The sequence below is a fragment of the Canis lupus genome, chromosome 13, assembly GCF_011100685.1.
Source record: "Canis lupus familiaris isolate Mischka breed German Shepherd chromosome 13, alternate assembly UU_Cfam_GSD_1.0, whole genome shotgun sequence".
Classification (NCBI taxonomy): domain Eukaryota; kingdom Metazoa; phylum Chordata; class Mammalia; order Carnivora; family Canidae; genus Canis; species Canis lupus.
In genome coordinates this window covers 39,188,866-39,208,676 of record NC_049234.1, presented here as the reverse complement: position 1 = coordinate 39,208,676, position 19,811 = coordinate 39,188,866, and the positions used below count along the sequence as shown (strand labels likewise).

Here is a 19,811-nt window from a genome sequence, read left to right as displayed (position 1 = left end):
TGCATGCCCAGGGGTGCTCGGCTGGCCCAGGCCTGGGGCTTACACTCTTGGTCTGGAGGTCCTGAGCTCATGCCCCACTTGGCCGAGGCCCCTACATACAAACTGGTAACAGGGTGTGGGGGGGGGGCAGCCCGGGGGGTCGGCGGTTTAGCACCTGCCTTCAGCCCAGGGTGTGACCCCGGGGTTCTGGGATCGAGTCCCACGTTGGGCTCCCTGCATGGAGCCTGCTTCTCCCTCTGCCTGTGTCTCTGCCTCTCTCTGTCTTTGTGTCTCTCGTGAATAATTAAAAATCTTAAAAAAAGAGAAAGAGATGATCTGCGCCACCTCCCCTCCTGGGTCGGGGAGTTCCAGGACGGCATGTTTGTGTAGGATGTGGTCATCTCACAACCATGAGGCGACATGTGTGAGCAAAACCAAAATGCTGGAGCATGAGGCCTAAATACGGAAGAGGCTTTGGCAGTGCGACCGATGTGCTGCCCAGCCGGGGAACTGCCTGCTGCGGACTCGGGGACACGACTGCAAATGATTCCGGGTCTGGGTCCCTTAGGCCCCCGCCACCGGGTACTCGTGTGCGGCTGAAAGAACTTCACTGAAACGTGGGACGTATGGGAAATGAGCAAGTACAGTCAAGTAACAAGCACATTACCTGGAATATGCTTGGGGAATGTAGGGAAATGAGCTCTGGGGTGCAGGTGGACCCTGGGGGGGGAGCTGCTGGGGGTGCAGGTGGACCCTGGGGGGAGCTTCAGGGGGTGCAGGTGGACCCTGGGGGGGGAGGGTATCTGCGGGGGTGCAGGTGGACCTGGGAGGGAGCTGCAGAGGGTGCAGGTGGACCTTGGGGGGGTGCAGGTGGACCCTGGGGGGAGCTGCGGGGGGTGCAGGTGGACCTGGGGGGAGCTGCGGGGGGTGCAGGTGGACCTGGGAGGGAGCTGCGGGGGGTGCAGGTGGACCCTGGGGGTGAGCTGCGGGGGGTGCAGGGGGGCCCTGGGGGGAGCTGCGGGGCCGCCGGTGGACCAGGAAGCATCCGCAGGGAACTAACTGCAGCCAAGGGAACCTGCGAGACGGGCCAGCGCGGGGGCCGCAGGGGCGCGGACCTGGGCTCTGCCGCAGCCCGACGTCGGGGCAGGAAGAGAAGCAGCCACCCCGGTACTCGGTCACGGCCGCCGCCCCGCGCCCCGCCCCGTCCCGCCCCGCCCCGCCCCGCCCCCCAGGAGCGCCGCCCCGCGCCTCCCTTTGTTTCGCGTCTGAAGATCTCGCGACAGCCGGGCGGCAAGTCCCGCGAGCACGGGCGCCGGCGCTGCGGCTCTCGCGGTGTTTGCGCGAGACTCTGCCCCCGCCGCTCCCCGCCGGCCCGCGCCCGCCTCCCGCCCGCGGCCGCCCTCCCCGCCGCCCCCCGGGGTACTATGGTCGCCGGCCATGGACGCCCCAGGTGCAGGTGCGTGCCCTCGCCCCCGCGCCGGCCCCGCGCCGACCCCCGCGCCCCCGGGAGCCCGCCGCCCGCGCCCGTCTTCGCGCCCCATCGGCGAGCCCTGGGGCGGGGCGGCGGCGTGTCCTTGGCAGCGCGGGCGGGGGGGGGGAGGGGGCGGCGGGGAGGGCGGCGGCGCTCGAGGGCGGCGGGGGGGGGGGGGGGGCGGACGCGAGCGCGCCCCATACCCAAGCCTCCCAATGGGTCCCTGCTCCCCCCCCCCACCCCCCTGCCTCCCACCCCCCCCCGCCCTCCCTCCTCTCCCATCCTCCCCCCACCCACCCTCCCAAACTCCCGACCCCCCCTCCCCTCCCACTCCCCCACCCTAACCCCCACCACTCCCTAAAACCCCCTCCACCCTCCAATACTCACCCCAAAAAAAACCCCTAATCCAATCTATCTCTCCCTTACCCCTCTCTTCCCTCCTCCCTACCCTCCCCCACCCCTTCCCTCCTCCCTACTCTCCCTCCTCCCTACCCTCCCCCACCCCCTTCCCTCCTCTCTACCCTCCCCCTACCCCCCTCCCAACCATCCCCCACCACCCTGCACGACAGCCCGAGAGAAGCTCAGGCTCTCCCTCCAGGGGGCTGCACCCCTGCCTTGTCCACGGGGCCCAGGGTCCTGCCCCCAGGATGAGTCTGCACAAAATACCCAAGGGCCCGCTGCCTGGACGCTTCGAGCTGGGGGGCACCCCAGTGATGAGACCCCAGGTCCCTGACCTGTGCCCCCAGTTCATGTTCCATCACGAGGACTCTGCTAATTTACCAGATGTTCCATCATTTGTTTCTGTGTTCAGCGTCACCACCTAGCATGTCTTGGGTGCTATGTGGTGTTTGGCTGGGGTCTGCATTCTGTCGTGAATGCTCCGTGAGAATCTGTCCCATTATTTTTTTTAAAAGGCAGCCCCCCAACCTGATTGCCGCGTCCTCAGATTGTTGTGTGTCTTCCCCAGACGCCTGTGCAAATTTAAGTCGTTCTTGTTCCTCCCTTCCGCGTGTTCTTGTTACCACCTTTCAGAAGTTAATTATTTTATCTGTTTTTATTTGACCAATACCTGCAGACCCTGGCCATGCGGGATCATTTGACTTTAATAAAAATTGAATTTTAAGATTAAGTTCCTCTGTGGCTGTAGCCACGAGTGGCTGCTCACTGGACAGTACAAACAGAGAACATTTGCGCTGCTGCAGAAAATTCTGTTGGACAAAGGGAGTTTCTAGTATTTTCATTTCAGATTAAGGTATTCTGTAGCTGTATTTTAATGAAAGTGTAAATTTTTTTTTTCCAGGACGCCCCTTTGAGTACCTTATTGAAACATTGAATGACAGTTCACGTAAGAAGTTCTACAATGTACCTAGACTTGGAGGCACCAAGTATGGTAATGTTGCTGGAATTTGGGAGGGGGAGGGTGTTTAGTTTGTAATAATAAAAATGCATTTGTTAGGCGGAGCTGAAGGAATTTTAAATGTACTCCCACCACGTTGTAGCAGGTAAAGCTACACATACCTCTAACATTTTAAAGGCTCCTCTTGGGGCAAATTTTTTCGAGGAGGGTGTAAGGCTATACCTTTACTTCTCATTTAAAAACGTAAGTACATTTAGGATATTTTTTTTCTCCTGCAGGGAAACTAATGCAATTTAAAAACAACAAAAAAGTCTGATGATAATCTCCGCATGTAACATGCACGCTTTACTTTCTCAAATGAACAGTGTCCACAGTCCTTCACCTGTCCTACCTGGAGAGCGGCTGTGGCCAGGCCCCACCGCTGCGACTTGTGCTCCAGTACAGGCCCTGCTTTGCCTTGGCCTACGCGCCAGCGCTCTTGGCGGACCTTTGCAGGTGCCTGATCAGGGCCAGACCTCTCACTGACGTCTCAGAAGAGTGAGCTCGGCGCAACCCTAGGGTATTGGATGGAAGTCTTGACGTTAGTCAATCTGTAGATTTTGATGTATTTAAATATTCTAGACTGCTAATAGCAGGGGTTTTTTTTTTACATCATGAGAAGATTTTAATATTTTGGAGAAGAAACCTGTCTTAGAATTAGGTTGCCTTAAAAAATAAAAGGTTCTCCAGAATGAGAACAGAATCCTTTACCTTTCATGGTTGGGTACAGTGGTTTGTATTAAGAGAGGTTGGTAGTTTTGGTAGGTGCCACGTGTCTTTAATTCGCATCTATCTTATACTTTCACCAATGATGAGTTTGTGTTAGTTTTGAGAAGGGAGCACCTAAATTGCTTAATCTAAGAAAGATCTTTTTTTTTTTTTTTTTTTTTTTTTTTTTTTTAGAAAGATCTTTTATTTATTTTTATTTTTTCTAATATTTAGTGATTCAGGCCTGCAAGTTTCTTAACCCATATTTTATAGTTTAATAAATAAAAGAACACACGTGAGGATATTTTAAAAGTTGGGCATAAGTTCTTCCTGTGATAATTTGTGAAAATGTGCCCACTTGAAGATGGCCTGTATTTGCGAAATGCGGAAAATCAGTAGGAAACTATCAAAAATAAGATGCGTTGAAAGAGAATGCTTGATGATGTAAAAGCTAAATTTTGTCTGGAAAATGTGAGTTTCAGAGTACCCAGGGTTTTTATAACCGTGATAAATACGATGATGACATCTGTAAATATAAATGCCTTCGAAACAGAAATTTGATTTTTATTTCCATGGGATTAAAGCCCTGTTTTATTCATAGAGTGGTTATTATGAAAGGTTTATTAATAATTACTAAAGCAATTTCTTAGTAATTACTTGAGGGAATAAAATTTGAAAGAAGAATGGACTTGGAGAGACAGAAGTAACTGGAGTAGAAGGTTGTTTTGCTTGTTTATCGTCAGAGCAGGAAGCGTGTGTTGCCCTTTAGAGAGCAGGTTTAGTGGCCGTGCTCACTGTGCTCAGGGACCTGCGTGGGCAGTTGGCAGGACCTGGGGCGAGCCGGCGGGGAGAGCTCGCTGCTGGCGAGGGGAGAAGGGACGGCAGTCCTCAGGAGCTCAGGAAGGCCTGCAGCCCATACAGTGACTTTAACAAATGGAGGTTTATCTTTCTCACGAAGCAAGAATCTGGATTTGGCAGATGGGGACTGTAGCGCACCAGTGTCACCCAGGACCCAGGTTTTTTTTCTGTTTTGCTTTCGTTCTTTTGGTGGCAAATAAATAGCTGCCGCACCTCTGGGCAGTGCATGTGTTCTAGGTGGCTGGAAGGGAGGGAAGCCTCTGCCTTGGCCAGTCGCTGCTGCCTTCCCCTTCCAGGAAGCTGGCGGGCAGAGGCGATAGCGTCCCAGCTTTTACAGGGACGTGCGGGGCGGAAGTGCTGGAGTGGTGGGGGCACAAACCAGCCTGGATTCCTCCTCACGGCTGTATCTTCCCTCCCTCCATCTGTCTTCCCATAGGGCACGACACAAATCATTTGGTTTCTGCTCTGACTGCTGTTGGATCTTTTTGCTCCCCAGATGTATACTCCTGGTATCTGTGGAACTGGACACGTTGTGCGTGTGGATTCCATTTGGGTCTTCTGTAATTTCACTTCCGGCAAATCACCTTTTTAGCGACACGGAGCTGCCTGTGTGGCCCTCTGGCACCCCAACTACAGCCTTGGAGATGTTGAGGCACAGTTGCCGTGGTTCTCCAGAACAGTCAGAGGCTGCTTCCTGAAGGAATGAGGACTTGAGATGATGTTGAACAGAGCGGTCATAGAGGACAGTCCTTACTCGGGGAGTTGGGCGCAGGGCAGGCCTTAGGCCAAGCGGAGGGGAAGGTGTGTGTGTGGAGGGGCTGGCTGTGGGAAGCCTTGGGGAGGGTAGCTGTTCCCCAGCAGTGGGCCCTCCTGTCCTTTTGCCCGCCACCCTGTCTGTGACCTCCCTGACCCCATGGGTCTCTAACCACTGGCCTGCAGTAGAGCCAAGGCATGGTTCTCTAAATCCTGACCTGCAGCCTCTCCGAAAAACTCTTAAGTTTTTAGGAGAGTTTTTATTGATAAGAAATTAGGTTGTGGTTGAGAATCACAAAAAGACAGCATTACAGGTGGTGCAGTAGCAGGCGCGTTGTGTAAGTGTAAATATAGGTAAACGGGCTACTTTTAACAGAAATGCGGTGAATGTTGTAGTGTGACCTTTGTTTATTTGTTTACTTGCTGTATCGCGAACATCTTTCCACGTCCTGGAAGACGCGTCCCGTGCTATCTGATTGGGCTTGGTTTCTCAGTCCGGGAGTGGAGTCGAGGTCGCAGGGGTTACCTGTGCTCTTCGACAGCCTGGGATGGCTGCGCAGGCCGGTGTGCGCGCCGCGGGCTGGTGAGCAGCTGTGGGCTGCGGAGGCTGTCGCCAGCTCTTCGACGTTCACACGCAGCTGCTCTGTATGTGTCATGTTTCGGTTCTGATGTGAGCTTGTCATTTTACGGTGTTAGTGGATCGGAAGCCTCGTCGGCATTTTTCTTCCTACTTTTACTGTATATTTCGTGTTCAGGCTTCAGACTTGACATAAGGAGCAGGAACTCGCGGAAAGGTGTTACAATTTCCAGACCTCCGAAGGCGCAGGGAGGAAGCACAGTCCGTGCTCGAGGGGACGAGGATTTCTAAACCAGAAGCTGTTCTTTTTGTCACGTGAAGGCTGCGCGGTTTCTTTATCCCCTTTTCTGTTTGAGTAGCCACCCTCCGTCACCTGTTTCTGCGGCCCACGTACTCATCTTGTGCAATGCCCGGTGTAGCCACTGCTGGCCACGATGTTGCCATTGTCCTACCAGCTAGTTAAGACCAGTTGTACCCATAGCTGACCTTATCGCCTGTCACTTTAACCTAGTTTGGCTAGGCTGTCACATGTCTGTTACTGGGGCAGTTACCTTGCTGGAAGGGACACAAGTCCGTGTTTCCTAATCATGTCTCTGCACTGGACTCTGGGCAGGGCTGTGAGGGGTTAGCGATGACACGACGTGCTTGCGGAGTGGACATGCAGTGTGTACCTCCAAGGATCCCTTTGACCTAACATGACTCTGCTATTCCAGCGACGACCACGGACCCACCCACCTTCCACATGTTGTCCCCGGCTCTGTTGATGTTAACTCTGCTTTTGTTGATGTTTTCTCTTCTAGATTTTGGCCCTTTGGGTGCCGAGATAGACACTCTCCACCACAGGTGAAGAAAGATTGTCAAAGTACCGAGCTCCCGGGCTGGGGAAGCGTGGCCCTACCTCAGGAAGATGGGCATGGGCCACACTGGAGGAAGCTCGTGTGTGTTCTCTCAGGGCTTCAGATTTCTGCGCCCCCTGCTCACTGCAGCCCAGCCACGTGGCGGCTCTGAACACCCTTCCGGTTCGCTCAGTCTGTGTCCTCGTTGCAGATTCTTGGGAGAGAAATCTAATTGTTGTGTGTTTTTTCTCACGAGACCGTTGGTCATTGACCTGCCGAGGATTGGCTCCTGCCTCGGTGCCATAGCCAGGGAGGTAGCAGGACGCAGGCCTGTCGGTTCCCCGGGGGCGGTGTGAGCAGGTGCCACAGGTGCGTCTGTTGTGTTAGCGGCTAGCGCCAGGTGACGTGCTCGGGACAACGGGCACACTGGGTACTTCACTTTGTCGATAATAGGTGCTACTTTTCTTATTTTCTCCACCTTTGTCAGCGAGAGGGGGAAAAACTAAAAAGAAGCAGGAATCTTTTCTTTTTCTGCCTTCTTAGACTCTTCGTGGCAGTATATATTTTTTTGAAACAGGTCAGTTCTTTACTGGAAATCTATCCTACCTGGCCTGCTACTAGTTGGACACAGAAATGAAACCTGGACTCTGATCAGACACAGGCCTGAGTTAATCCTGTTGCCAGATCTGAGGGGTTATGAGACCTGGAACAGATTCTTCATCTTTTCTCGAGGCCCCCGGCCTTGACCAGGGTTTTAGGCTCGCCCTGTAGCTGCTCCGAGGGTTCTTGCCCACTGCCTGGCCCGATCTTAGTCTAGACTCCAAACTTCCTCCTTCAGGGCTTTAGGCAAGCCTGGAGTGTTTTTGACTCTCCCCCCTTCCGCCTGTGTTATTGTCCATCCTGTTTAGTTTCTCTAAGGCCTGCTTGTTAGCCAGTTGTACTGGAATTGCCTGTGAGTGATTTCTGCACCTGTTGTTTAAACCTGGAGTTGTCGCTTGTGAGACATTAACAGAACCCTCTTGTGTGGTCTGCACATCTTCACTACATTGCTTTGTGGTGGGCAGGAAACATAGTTCTGTCTCCACTTTATACACGTGAGAGAAATGAGGCTAAAAGTCTAGGTGATTTGCCTGAGATCACGTTATCTTGTAAGGGAGGAGATGTGGTCTCGTATCTTCTGATTTTCTGGTTTCATACTGTTCTGTTTCCCAGCTCAATCACAGTAGTGACGGAAGCACCAGCAGGGATTGTTTGCCATTGCCATTCTGTCCTGTAAGCCGTGTTGTCACCACTTGACCAAGGTCCCGCTCCTGATACCGTTACTGTATTGGTGGTGGAGGACCACCTTGAACTCACAACCTTGACTTGAAGCCCGTACTTGTAAAACTGTTGTGTGCTCATGCGTACAAGGACCACAGAGGCCACCTCAGCAAGTGGGATGGCTCGGGGGGCGGGGGGCTAAGAGAAGAGCAGGTGCCCTGGCGTACAGGGGCAGGTGCTGCTTGTTGCCAACAGAAAGGTGAGGTTGCTATCGTAACATTTTCTGATTTACATTTTATTTTTAAGAAGCCAGAACTTTGGATTTGCATGTGAAAAAATTCTGTTTTTTTCCGTGTTGGAAGTTTAAATGTAAGGTGTTGGGCTCTGTGGAACACGCACAGTGCGTCTGCAGGCCAGCAGTCTGGCCCCCACGCTAGGAGGTGGCAGCAGCCGTTCAGCCTTGAGTGGGAGGCTCTGCAGTCCCGGAGGCCTGGCTGTGCCTTCCCTCAGCTGCCCGCCGGCCTCAGAGTAGCCCTCAGCATCCTCTTTCAGAGCCTGAGCCACCTGTTGGATCTTCCACTAAGTAATTGATCAAAAGGGTATCAGTTGTTATCAGCTCATTTCAGAAGCGTGATAACACGAATTATCATACTTTCCCAGTTTCAGTTACCAGTTTGTCCTGGTTCCCACATGTCTTTTTGATAACGTATCCTTAGAGGATTAGCTTTCTGGGTTCATGGAATTCTAGAAATTTCTGGTTAGAAGAGGAAGAATCAACCTAGTCTGCTTTTCTACTTTGTGCACAGATGTGTCAATACTGTTTAATTCATTCGGGTGACATCTGCTGGATACTCACCTGTCTCTGGTGAGTGTAAGACGGCTGGGAGAGCGTCTTTGTGCTGGAGAGAGAAAGCACACGGTTTAGTAACGAAGACTAAGTGCAAAGTCCTTAAGCACAGTCTTTGGTCAGTCCCAGCAGTCTGGGTCCACTGAGGTAGGACGGAGGAGTGTAACATAAATCCTCTTGATCTGTGATGGCAGAGTAGTTGTAAGATACAGGAGACCTTAGGGTCCCATAGGGCTGCTCGAGAGCACCCAGGGAGGGGCCCACGCGAACGGGGTGCAGATCCCCTGGGACTAGGTGTGGCTCAACCCCTAGGTAGCAGCAAGGTTGCTGGTGTGGTGATGCTGGAGCTGGCCTGGGGTTGCTGGGCAGGCGGCAGGCACTGCCTGGGGTGCAGGCAGGGGACTTAGGTGGCTGGCGGCTGCAGCATGGGCATGCACGCAGAGAACTGGCATTGAGACGGAGGTGGCAGGTCCCTGGGCCACGCGGGGGCTTGCAGAGGAGGCCCAAAAGCTGGCAGGACTGGAGTGACTTGGTCCACGTAGCGGCACGGGCAGACGCCCTTGGGAGTGTGCGGCTGGCCTTGCAGACACTCTGGCTGCGGAGCAGGCAGGCTGGTGTGCGCGTGTGGGTACCTCTTACACGGCGCATCATAAAGTGTGTCCACGCTGGAAGATGTGTGTAACTTCGGGAACCTTTCTGTCTCTGTGTGATGTGCGGAGCGTCTAGACAGTGGGGGAACCTCGGTCATGAATGGATGGGCTTCCTTCATTCTTAAGAAAACATCTGCCACGTACCTACGTTTGAATAACCATCGTCCATCAGTTCTTTCTGGTGAAAATGGTGTTCTTTGCAAGAAGCGTCTGGTTTAGCTTGCAGTTCAAACGATGACGCGAGTGTTTCCCCGAGCAGTCACACTTTGGTGTTGAGCAGAAGTGCTGTCTACACACTGTCACTCTTGTCATCTCAGCAGTTGAGATTTAATAAAAGTAACACTTTTCTGCTTCATCAAGGACATTCGTCAGTGAAGCTGGTATTTTGTGTGAGAACGAACAGTGGGATGAGCCTGATCACCGTGTGCTACCTCCGCCTTGAGCTCTGCTGTGACACCAGCGGTTTGCGCACCATTGTTTTCACACCATTGGCGCCTGTGTCTAAGCGGTGACAAAGCAAGTCATGTCTGAGCTGACCTTGCAGATTCCTGAGAGAATCTTAGGGGCCTTCAGGAGTCCAGGGACCACTGGCGTAGGGTGAGCGTGGAGGTGGAAGGCAAGCTAGGGGGTCTGGGTGACACGCGACGTGGTGGTGCCTTGGGCTGGATCTGGGGGTGGTGATAGGAGGAGACAGGTTCGAAGGATGTGTGAGAGGCGTCCAGGATGATGGCTAGCTTGGGCGTGTGCTTCCGGGTGGGTGCTGCTGCTGCTGCTGCTGCGCGAGGGGACACGAGGACATGGTGGTGTGGGTGGGTGGGTGGTGGCGCAGGGATTGGTCCAGGTGCTGCGGAGATTGGGAACATCGCAGCGTTCAGGGAGAGGTGTTCACGAGGTGACCAGGCCTCCGGCTGCAGAGGCACGTTCTGAGACTGTGGTTGCAGAGTCTGGTGAAGCCATAGGAGCAATGAAAGCTCTTGAGGGAAGAGAGAACGGGGCAAGAGGGGAGTTAGACGTGAGCACTGAGTGACGCCGAAGTGATGTCTGAAGATTGAGGTGAGCACGGGGCGGGTGCGAGGACTGGCGGGCTCCGTGGGCCAACCTGTGACCCTGGATCTCAGGGTTGTGAGCTTAGGCCCCACGCTAGGCGTAGAGCTTCCTTAAAAAAGTAGTAAAAAATAAAGAATAGGCACAGACGTAGAGGCTGGCCAGGAAACCGAGGCAGGGCTGCCAGGCGTGTTAAGGTCCATAGAGGATCGAGGCTCTTAGTCTCCTGCCAGTGGACGAGTTACCCGACGTGGTCTCAGGTGCAGGCAGAGGCTGTGGGCGGGTCAGTACCCACGGCACAGGTGCCAGCATTTCTCTGGGCTTCCCAAGCTCCTGTCTCAGTGGGTGATCTCGAAGAGGGGCAGATCGCAGCGGCGGGTGTGCCACAGGAAGGAGCCCAGACAGGACAGGGGCACGCCTGCCTTCTGCCCTGGGAGCCGCTGCCCTGATCTTCCAAGGCTACTTGCTGTGTTAACACCATTTAAAAAACATTCCGGGGCAAGGGCAGCTGCTGTCTGTGCAGGGTGTGCTTAGCTGCGAGGCAGGAGACGGGAATGCAGCCTTCCCGCAGCCTGTGCGGGCTCTGCTGCGGGGCGGGCGGGAAGGTCCCGAAGGGCGCCCTGGTCAGCCCTGCTGGATGTTGGCGAGGGTTAGGCTGGAGATCACATCGGTGTGGGCGGAACAGGAGAACGAGGCTTAGAAAGGTGGGCCTTGGGCAGATCTCGTGGAGGTTTGAAGGAGAGCACATGGCTGCTGTGCGTGGGCCAGGGGCTCACGGCTGCAGGGTGGGCAAGTCCGGGGGCCTGCGTGGCCGATGCGGGAGAGGGGGACGGGTGACTCGGGGGCCTGCCATGTGCCCGCAGGAACCCCCAGGGGGGAGAGCACCTCCTGGGCCGCCCCCCACTACCTCCCACACAGACGAGGAGCCCCAGGGGCAGCTGGGTTCAGGTGGGAGGTGCTGGAGGTGGGAGCGGCCCGGCCTCGTGGGGGGGACACCAGGAGCACAGAGGACCTTGCAGTCACGTGCTCAGCTGGCGCCCGGCCCTCTGGTTGCTGCAGGGCTCTCCCTCCTCCGCGACACTGGCGTTAAACCAGAGTGGGCTATTTCACACCCGCTAGAACGGTTATTACATGAAAAATGCACAGAGAACCCGCTACGTTGCTGGTGGGAACGTAAAATGGTGCAGCCACTTTAGAAGACTGTCGGACAGTTTCTTTTTTTTATTTTCTTTTTTATTTTTTTATTTATTTATGATAGAGAGAGAGAGGCAAAGACATAAGCAGAGGGAGAAGTAGGCTCCATGCACCGGGAGCCCGACGTGGGATTTGATCCCGGGTCTCCAGGATCACGCCCTGGCCAAAGGCAGGCGCCAAACCGCTGCGCCACCCAGGGATCCCAGTCGGAGAGTTTCTTAAATGATAAACGTACGTTCACCGTGTGCCCCAGGAATTCCACCCTTAGGAATCCACCCAAGAGAAGTAACACCGATCCCCACGGAGGTCTGCGCACGAGAGCTGAGCAGCATTATCACGATAGCTGGAGACTGTGTCCGTGCCCTTCGCTGGGTGCACAGGTCCACACAGTGGGTTCTGTTCAGCGGGAGCAGGGCTTGGGTCCGATGCACGGGCAGCGCTGACGCACTGAGGAGCGTGCCCGGGCGAGCACCAGACATGCTGAGGGACCCCCCTGCGTGCTTCCTGGGAACAGAACTTGCTGGAGGTGGTGGAGCTGTAGAGATGCCGGCAGCCGGGGGTTCCATGCAGCGGAGAGGAAAGGGCGGTGGGGCAGGAGGCAGACTCCTGGGGGGCAACACCTTGCTAGCATCAGGCTCCCAGCAGGGAGCTGTTAGGAACGTGGTGTGGGGCTCGGACTGAGACGGGCCAGGGATGGAAGAGCGAAGGGCCAGTGAGGGAGTGGCACCCCATGAGTGCGCATCCGTGTGGGACGCCTGTTGCTCCCTGCACCCTCCGGTTACAGCTCGGGGATACCTGCCTCTGGGTCACCTTGAGGGGTCAGGTGCCCTATGTAGGTGAGCGCCTCAACCTCTCCTGGCCGGGCCTGAACCAGTACCTGCAGGTGTCAGCTGTTAGAGTAGTTGAGGCAGATGGGGCGTCTGGGGGCTCAGCGGTTCAGCATCTGCCTTGGGCTCGGGGCATGACCCCGGGGTCCTGAGATCGAGTTCCGCATCGGGCTCCCTGCCCAGTAAGGAGCCTGCTTCTGCCTCCTCTTGCCCTCTGCTCCTCCCTCTGCTTGTGTGTGTGTGCTCGCTCTCTCATAAAGAAATAAAATCTTTAAAAAAAAAAAATAGTTCAAAAAGAATATCGTGTGAGTCATTACTGTGTAACTGAGGAAAAGCTTCGTGCCCTAAAGTAACAGTAAACATGTACGTCTCCCAGCTTCCTTGGGTCTGGACGTGGAGAGTGGCTGCAGCCGTCCTGGCTGGGGTTCCCAGGAGGGTGGCCGGGTGCTGGCCGGACATGCGGCCACCTGAAGGCATGGCTGGGGCTGGAGCATGTGCCGTCAGGCTGCCCTGCCCACCCATGGCCGGCGCCCGGGCCCCCAACGCGCCGTTGGCTCGGCCCAGAGGGAGCAGTCCAGGAGGGGAAGGCCGATGCTGGGCCTTGCACCTGGGCTTGGAGGCCCTGTCGCCCCGCCACCCCCGGGCTGTGGGCGGATGCGGGGCGGGGAGGAGCGCAGAGCTGCCGGGAGGCCTGAGGGGTGGCAGGTGCGCCTCCGCACCTCCCTGCGGGTAGTTCCCCACGTTCACGCAGCTCTGCAGGTTAGTGCTCCGGGTAACTTTTGTGAATCATTTTGTTTTTACTTGATAGCTGCTTTTAAGTTGAGTACTTTATTTTCAAGTGATAGAATTAAAGACCAGTAAGGCCAGTTGGTAACCAGAACGGTAACCCCTGGCCCTGCCCCGATTTTCTGCTCTGCGGAGAATACCGCTTTTAATTCTCTTGATAATTTCCTCCGTGTTACTGAGGAGCGTCACTGGCACCCCCGTTATGTGGTTTTCCGTGTTCGGCATCGCGGCTCCTCTGCTATGCAGAGCCAGCAGGCGGCCCCTCCCTGCTCCGTCTCCTGATCTCTTAGACATCGCGGCCGTGGGTTTGGGTCGTCAGTATCCCGTGTTGATGTTATTACGGCCGTGGGGTAAACGGCTGCGTCTCGTTCCTCGTACAGCTTTGTTTCTTTTCCTGGAAGTAATCCTTGTCTCTCTTTGTTTGCTAAGTTTCCGTATCTTTATCAGTAATTCCTCCCCAAACTCTCCAGAAAAACTGAGCCCCTGGTAGAATCAGGTAGTCTGTTACGGCCTCGCCCTTCTCTTGGCAGCGTCCCCCTGGACATCCCCGTGCGCCCCGCGGAGACGGACGGCATCCTGGCCCTCGTGCTTTCCTGTTCTCCACTGACCTGGGGTCGTCGGGCGCCTCCTCCCGTAGCTTCCGGGAAGTACGGGGTTTGCGGCCTTGTGCGATGGACAGCGGCCTGTGCATGGAGGCCTCTAGGCTGGAAACAGATTTCACCTGAAATCTCTTTAATTTTTTTTAGTGATTCTATTTATTTATTCATGAAAGACACAGAGAGAGAGAGGCAGAGGCACAACCAGGCTCCCTGCAGGGAGCCCAACGTGGGACTCATCCGGGTCCTCGGGGTCACGCCCTGGGTCGGAGGCAGATGCTCAACCCCTGAGCCCCCCGGGGGCACCTCTGTGAAGATCTTTAAACAAAAAATATTCCTGACGCCGGTTTCCCAGAACAATTAACCATATAGAAAACTGGTCTGCATGCTTGCTTCTGTGATCATGTTTCCCTCAGTATTTCCAAGTGTTTATCAAAAAATGTCTCCCCTGCAATTCCTCGAGGTTTGGCGGACTTATGTTTCGATGGAGGTAGGATGAAAGCTGGTACTCAGGAGGCACCTGCTGTCATGGCTGGAGGGTTTACGGGTCGGGCGCTCCCCTGCGCCCCGTGGCCCTCCCGTAGCCCTCGTGGGGTCAGACCTGGCACCAGCACAGGTCCGGGCTCCAGCCGGTGATTCTGGGTGTGCAGTGCTGTGTCTCTTCACTTAACAGTCCCTCATCTTTAACTGGTGTGAGTTAAAATTTCAATCATAAGATTAGGGACACAATCATAACCCACTATGCATTTGTCAGCCAGTTATCAACATTTGCGGACCTTTTATTTAAAATATTTCACAGTTTCCATGACCTATAAATACACTTGAGCATGCGTCTCTGATGTGTGAAGGGCCCTTAAAAAGTAACAGTCTCACTGCCTTTGTTTACCTGAGAAAATTAACGGTAATTCCGTAATGATCTAGAACCCAGCGTCCTGAGAGGGCCACGCAACATTGGCTCATCCCATCTCCCGAGTCCCCGTCCGTCTGTGTCCTTCGTCCTCTTCCCTCTTCCGCCGTCTTGACGTTGAGGAAGCCGTGCGTGTTGCGCTGTGCAAGTTTGGCTGGTGGCTCCGTGGCGTCCTCCTGTGCCCGTGGGGGCTGCTGCATGGACGTGCTGTGTTCGCGAGGACCCTGCGGCCGGGGCTGCTCTGGCGGGGGCTGGCCTGCCGTCTCCACGGGAGGCACACGGTGTCTCTCCTGCCCCGCTTCCGCGAGGCCGCACCTGTACTGAGTCTGCGTTTGCTCCCACCGGATAGTCCAGTGATGTCCGCATCCTCTCGTCAGGTGCCTGCACATGGGACATGTTTCCAATGACCTCGTTCCCTTTCTCTTCACATCGGCTTCAGTTCTGTGAGCAGGAGCTTGCTCTGCACGATTTGTTCCTTGAAATTAGGCAGGACCAGATTATTTGATTGATTTTTTTCCCCCTTTGTGAGTTTTCAGGGTCCTGAACTGCTCCAAGAGCTCGCGTTGGCTGTCGATGAAGGTTTTTTCAAAGAGTCATTGGGAACTAAGGGCCGTGTTTGTGTTAGATACATTTCAGTGAGTTTCCGTCATTTTTCATTTCGACGCTCTCACTGCCCCATCACCATTCCCTCTGCTTTCTGATCCTGGAGGACGTCGCGGCCCATGTCCTGCTGGTGGTTCCTTCTTCCCAGGAGGGTCGTCGTTAATGTAGCCGCGGGCCGGGGGCTGGGGGCACTGCATGTGCACTGTCATATTTGGGGCATTTTCATGGAACATAGCTGGAAACCTCTTTTTTTGGAAAGAGAAAAATTATGAGTTTGTACCTATGATTCAAATTGGAATTTTTTTTTTAAGTTAGCCACTCTGATTTTATATTTCTTTATCATTACTCTTCTCTTGGTTTCCAGCCGTGTAACAAAACTGCTTTTAGTTTTCCTCTCGTTACATACACAATGACCTCAGGTTGCCTGTCGGTAGTAATACCTGAACGCAGTTGGCTTTCTGTGTGGATTTTTTGGTCTGTATTACGTGACCCGCTAGGGAGATACAGCCAAAATACTGTGGGAATAGATACTAACTTTCCTGTTTGTCCTTTCGTTCTTTCTGGGGGAAAAAAGTACATGCTGTTTTTTATGTAATATAGTTTTATTATGTTTTTAAAATACTTAATATATTTAAGTATATTTAATGTATGACTTTAAATTTTTATATTTGACATATGGTAATATGAATCCTTACACCTTTTTTAATGGTTTTTCTTACTGAAACGGCAGGGTGCTGTAAACATGGTCTTGCACTGCTTTTTCTTGGAATCTCACGTTCTGGAGGTCACTCCTTACTGTAGGCATCATCGTCCCTGTGGACAGCTGCGTGGCACTCTGCGGGGTGGCTGCTGGCCTGCTCAGCCAGCCCCACACGCTCATCTTCCCTTTAAGCTCTGAGGACACACTTTCACGTGGGAACACCTGCTGTGGGACTAGCGTGTGTCCGAGACCTCGAGGTGCTGAGGTCTCCTCTGCAGTGTGCTTACCTGGGGACTCAAGGCTCAGGAGCCGTGTGCATGAAACGAATTTGGCTCATAAGCACCCTGATTTACTTTAAACCAACCGCTCTTGACGGAAATCTTGAAAGTCTTTAAAATTACTGCACAGTCTAGGGATGTTTTTGTTACTGTGTTTAATTCTGATTTTCCTGTGTCTTCCCTGAATGTTCGGTGCCAGGCAGTTCTTTAACGAAGGTTTACTCTGGTTTCTCGGGGCCTCGGCTTACAGTATGGGAAAGCCAAAGCGATAGCAGGCCTGTGTTACCGTAAGCTGGGTTTTCCTCCATGTTCACAGAGGGTGAACGGTTTTTTTCTACTGAGAAAACTGCATCAGTGTCTAACTTCTTGCTGTTGCGGATCTTCAGTGTGTCCCTGAGACTCGTACGTCACTAACCGTGATACCGTCTGGCTCAGGTGCTCTGCCTTACTCGATACGGGTCCTGTTGGAAGCTGCTGTGCGGAACTGTGATGGCTTCTTGATGAAAAAGGAGGACGTCATGAACATTTTAGACTGGAAGACCAAACAAAGCAGTGTCGAAGTGCCCTTTTTCCCTGCCCGTGTCCTACTTCAAGATTTTACGTGAGTAATAGAGTATTTCCTTCTGAAAATTCAGACTGCCTGATGCTTGGCTCTTTTTAATTCTGAAGATGAGTTATAAGTGTAAAGAATTGTCCTTTCTAAACTTAAAGCAGTTCATTAAAAATTAGGCACTCGTTTCTTACCCTCTCTACTGAAAACCCGCTGTTGTTGTAGTTGGCCTGCTTGCCCTCTCTGTGAGCGGGCCTCTCAGACGTAGCTCGTGCAAAGCCTAACCACCCCACTGCCGTCCCCGTCCTCGTCTGTGCTGTCACAGGACATGCTCCGTAGCCTCCAGCGTAGGGCGGGAACGTGAGGTTTAGTCGTGACTCGTGACTCCCTTCTTTCCTTCCCACCTCATCCAGTCTGTCGGCAAGCTCTGAGGACTTGACCTTGACACGTGTCCTGAGCCCAGGCACCTCTTACCATCTGCACCGCCACCCCGGTGCCGGTCCTGTGCTCTCCCCGCTCGACTGCCGCTGTTAGAGTCTCTAGCTAGGGCCCCTGCTTGCACACTGACCATCTGTAGTTGTCTTTTCACAGCAGATCACGTGTTTTAATTCAGACTGTCAGCCAGGGCCTTACCGTTCCCCTGTATGCCACGGGGCATCCATCACACTTAGAATAAAATCCAGAGTCCAAACCATCGCCTGATACATGGTTCAGCCTGATCTGAGTGTCCAGGAATGGACTGTGAGGAGAGTTAGCCTTTAACTGAGTTTTGAAGGGGCTGTAGGAGAGTTAGCTAGATAAATAGAGCATCCCCCTCACCCACCCACCGAAATCTGGTTTGTATGCCACTGTTGCTTATGCCCTGTGCACGCAGCTGCTACAGTATGTAGGATGCTGTTCTGTGGTCGCGACTACGTCTTCCCTGCAAACTCCTGTCTCTTACCAGCCTGTCCCATAGTGTCTGGAGGCATGTTCGTCTAGTCGAGAGCTTGGGGTCGTTGAACGCACTGGGAGGGAGCGGGTATCATAAAATTTAAGACAGGGAGAGAATTCTGTAGATAGTTCTTGAAGTTTTCTCATGCCTCTAAAAGTCGTCTCTTGTGGTGTTTGTGGCACATCTGTCCCTGAGCACCCAGGTTCTCAGGTAACAAGGCTAATTCTCATTAAACCAGGAGACGTCGAACTCTGGAAAACAGGTGCATAATCTAACATGAGTGCAAACTAGAAAGGGATATTTTTAAATATGAGAGTGAATAAGTATATTAATTACTTGAGTGTAAGGAAGAACAATTCAAACCATAATTTCATCATTTTTTATTTTTTTATTTTTTTATTTTTTAGTGGAATACCAGCAATGGTGGATTTTGCTGCTATGAGGGAGGCAGTGAAGATTCTTGGAGGTGACCCTAGGAGAGTCCACCCTGCCCGTCCGACAGATCTCACAGTTGACCATTCTTTACAGATTGACTTCAGTAAATGGTACATTAATAGGATAGAGATATTTGTGAAGGCAGCCATGCGAGGAGCCAGCAGCAACTGGGTGGGGCAAAGGGAGTAGAGACAGTTCCTGCCTGGGTGAAGGCTGCCACATTTAGGATCCACTGATCTATAAAAAGACCTGGTGGAATTCACTTATTGATGAATTTTTTTAACAGAGTCTGAATTTAAAATGGTATTCATGTTTGTTAATCTCTGCTGCCATTTTGGATAGAAATGTATGAGCCTAGAACCTGTTCCGTGGAGCAAATTCATCTTCAGTATCTTTTATTTTTTAACCTACTTGCCTTCGAGAGAGAATCTAAAGACGGGCACGATGAATGTCTTTAATTGGGGATTAAAATCATAGTGCTTTCTCCGGCGCCTGGGGGTCTCCACATTTGAGCCTCTACCTGCAGCCCAGGGCGTGACCCCGAGGTCCCGGGGTCAAGTCCCATGTCGGGCTCCCCGCATGGAGCCTGCTTCTCCCTCTGCCTGTGTCTCTGCTTCTCTCTCTGTCTCTCATGGATAAATAGATACGGTCTTTAAAAAAAAAATCATAATGCTTACTTTAAAAAAATTCTATTTTTCCTTATGCTGAAATACATTTCTTCTGTTTAAAAGGTCCCTGTGACCGGGGTTAAACTAGATAAGACCTAAATTCTCTTGTGCTCTTTCGCATGGACCTAGACACAGTTGTGCCAGCACACGGGTGCTTTCACCCTCTAGATCAGCACTGTGGCTCTGTGCGGCTTTTAAGTTACTACCTGGGGAAAAAACATTTAGGTGCTTGATAAGTTATTTGAATTGTCATAGAAGTATATGAAAATGATTTCCTTGGGCACGTAGAATTGTGTTTTCATCTCCATAAGTTTAAATTACCTATTTGTTCTTTTGTAATCTGAGTTTTGCTTTTGAAACCTGAGTTAAATGCTGTATTAACGTGTGAGCAACATTTAGCTAGTTCCAGATAACCTTGCCAAGTGTGTGCTTTTTGAAAAGCTAAATTTCTGTCATTTTTAAATGGCTTTATTCTGTTTCCTTTTTTGGCATGCTAGTGCAATACAGAATGCTCCGAATCCTGGAGGTGGTGACCTGCAGAAAGCAGGAAAGCTCTCTCCACTCAGAGTGCAGCCTAAGAAGCTTCCCTGCAGAGGCCAGACTACCTGCCGTGGATCCTGCGACTCTGGAGAGCCGGGCCGAAACTCAGGGAAATTGTCTTCGCAGATTGAGAACACGCCCATTCTCTGTCCTTTTCATTTGCAACCAGTGCCTGAGTATGGGATTTTTTAAAAATACTTATCATTGCCAGGTCATTTTTCAGTTAGAAAAACCCCATTTGTCCTCTGTCCCCTCCTGGTCCGTATGATGGACGTAGCCTCTTCACACCTGTAGACATGTGTGTCCTACTTTCCTGAATGAAGTCAGTTAAGACTTCATCCTAAACAAAGTCTGAATCCCGCTGTTTCATTTCCTTAGGAAGAAAACCTTAAGATTTTTCTAGAAGTATATTTA

The 19,811-nt window shown here is 52.7% G+C and overlaps 1 protein-coding gene across 3 annotated transcripts in view; it reads left to right on the top strand.

Moving 5' to 3' along the window:
* Positions 1-1,324: 1,324 nt before the first annotated feature.
* IREB2 (iron responsive element binding protein 2) overlaps positions 1,325-19,811 on the top strand; it is a 42,025-nt gene continuing 23,538 nt past the window's right edge. For all 3 annotated transcript variants that reach the window (XR_005368950.1, XM_038555931.1, XM_038555930.1), the window contains exons 1-5: positions 1,325-1,435; positions 2,751-2,840; positions 16,706-16,871; positions 18,162-18,299; positions 19,355-19,573. Coding sequence is in view for 2 of the 3 variants with exons in the window: in XM_038555931.1 (XP_038411859.1) it covers positions 1,417-1,435; positions 2,751-2,840; positions 16,706-16,871; positions 18,162-18,299; positions 19,355-19,573 (632 nt within the window). In the remaining variant the exon portion in view is untranslated. The remainder of the gene's footprint in view (positions 1,436-2,750; positions 2,841-16,705; positions 16,872-18,161; positions 18,300-19,354; positions 19,574-19,811) is intronic.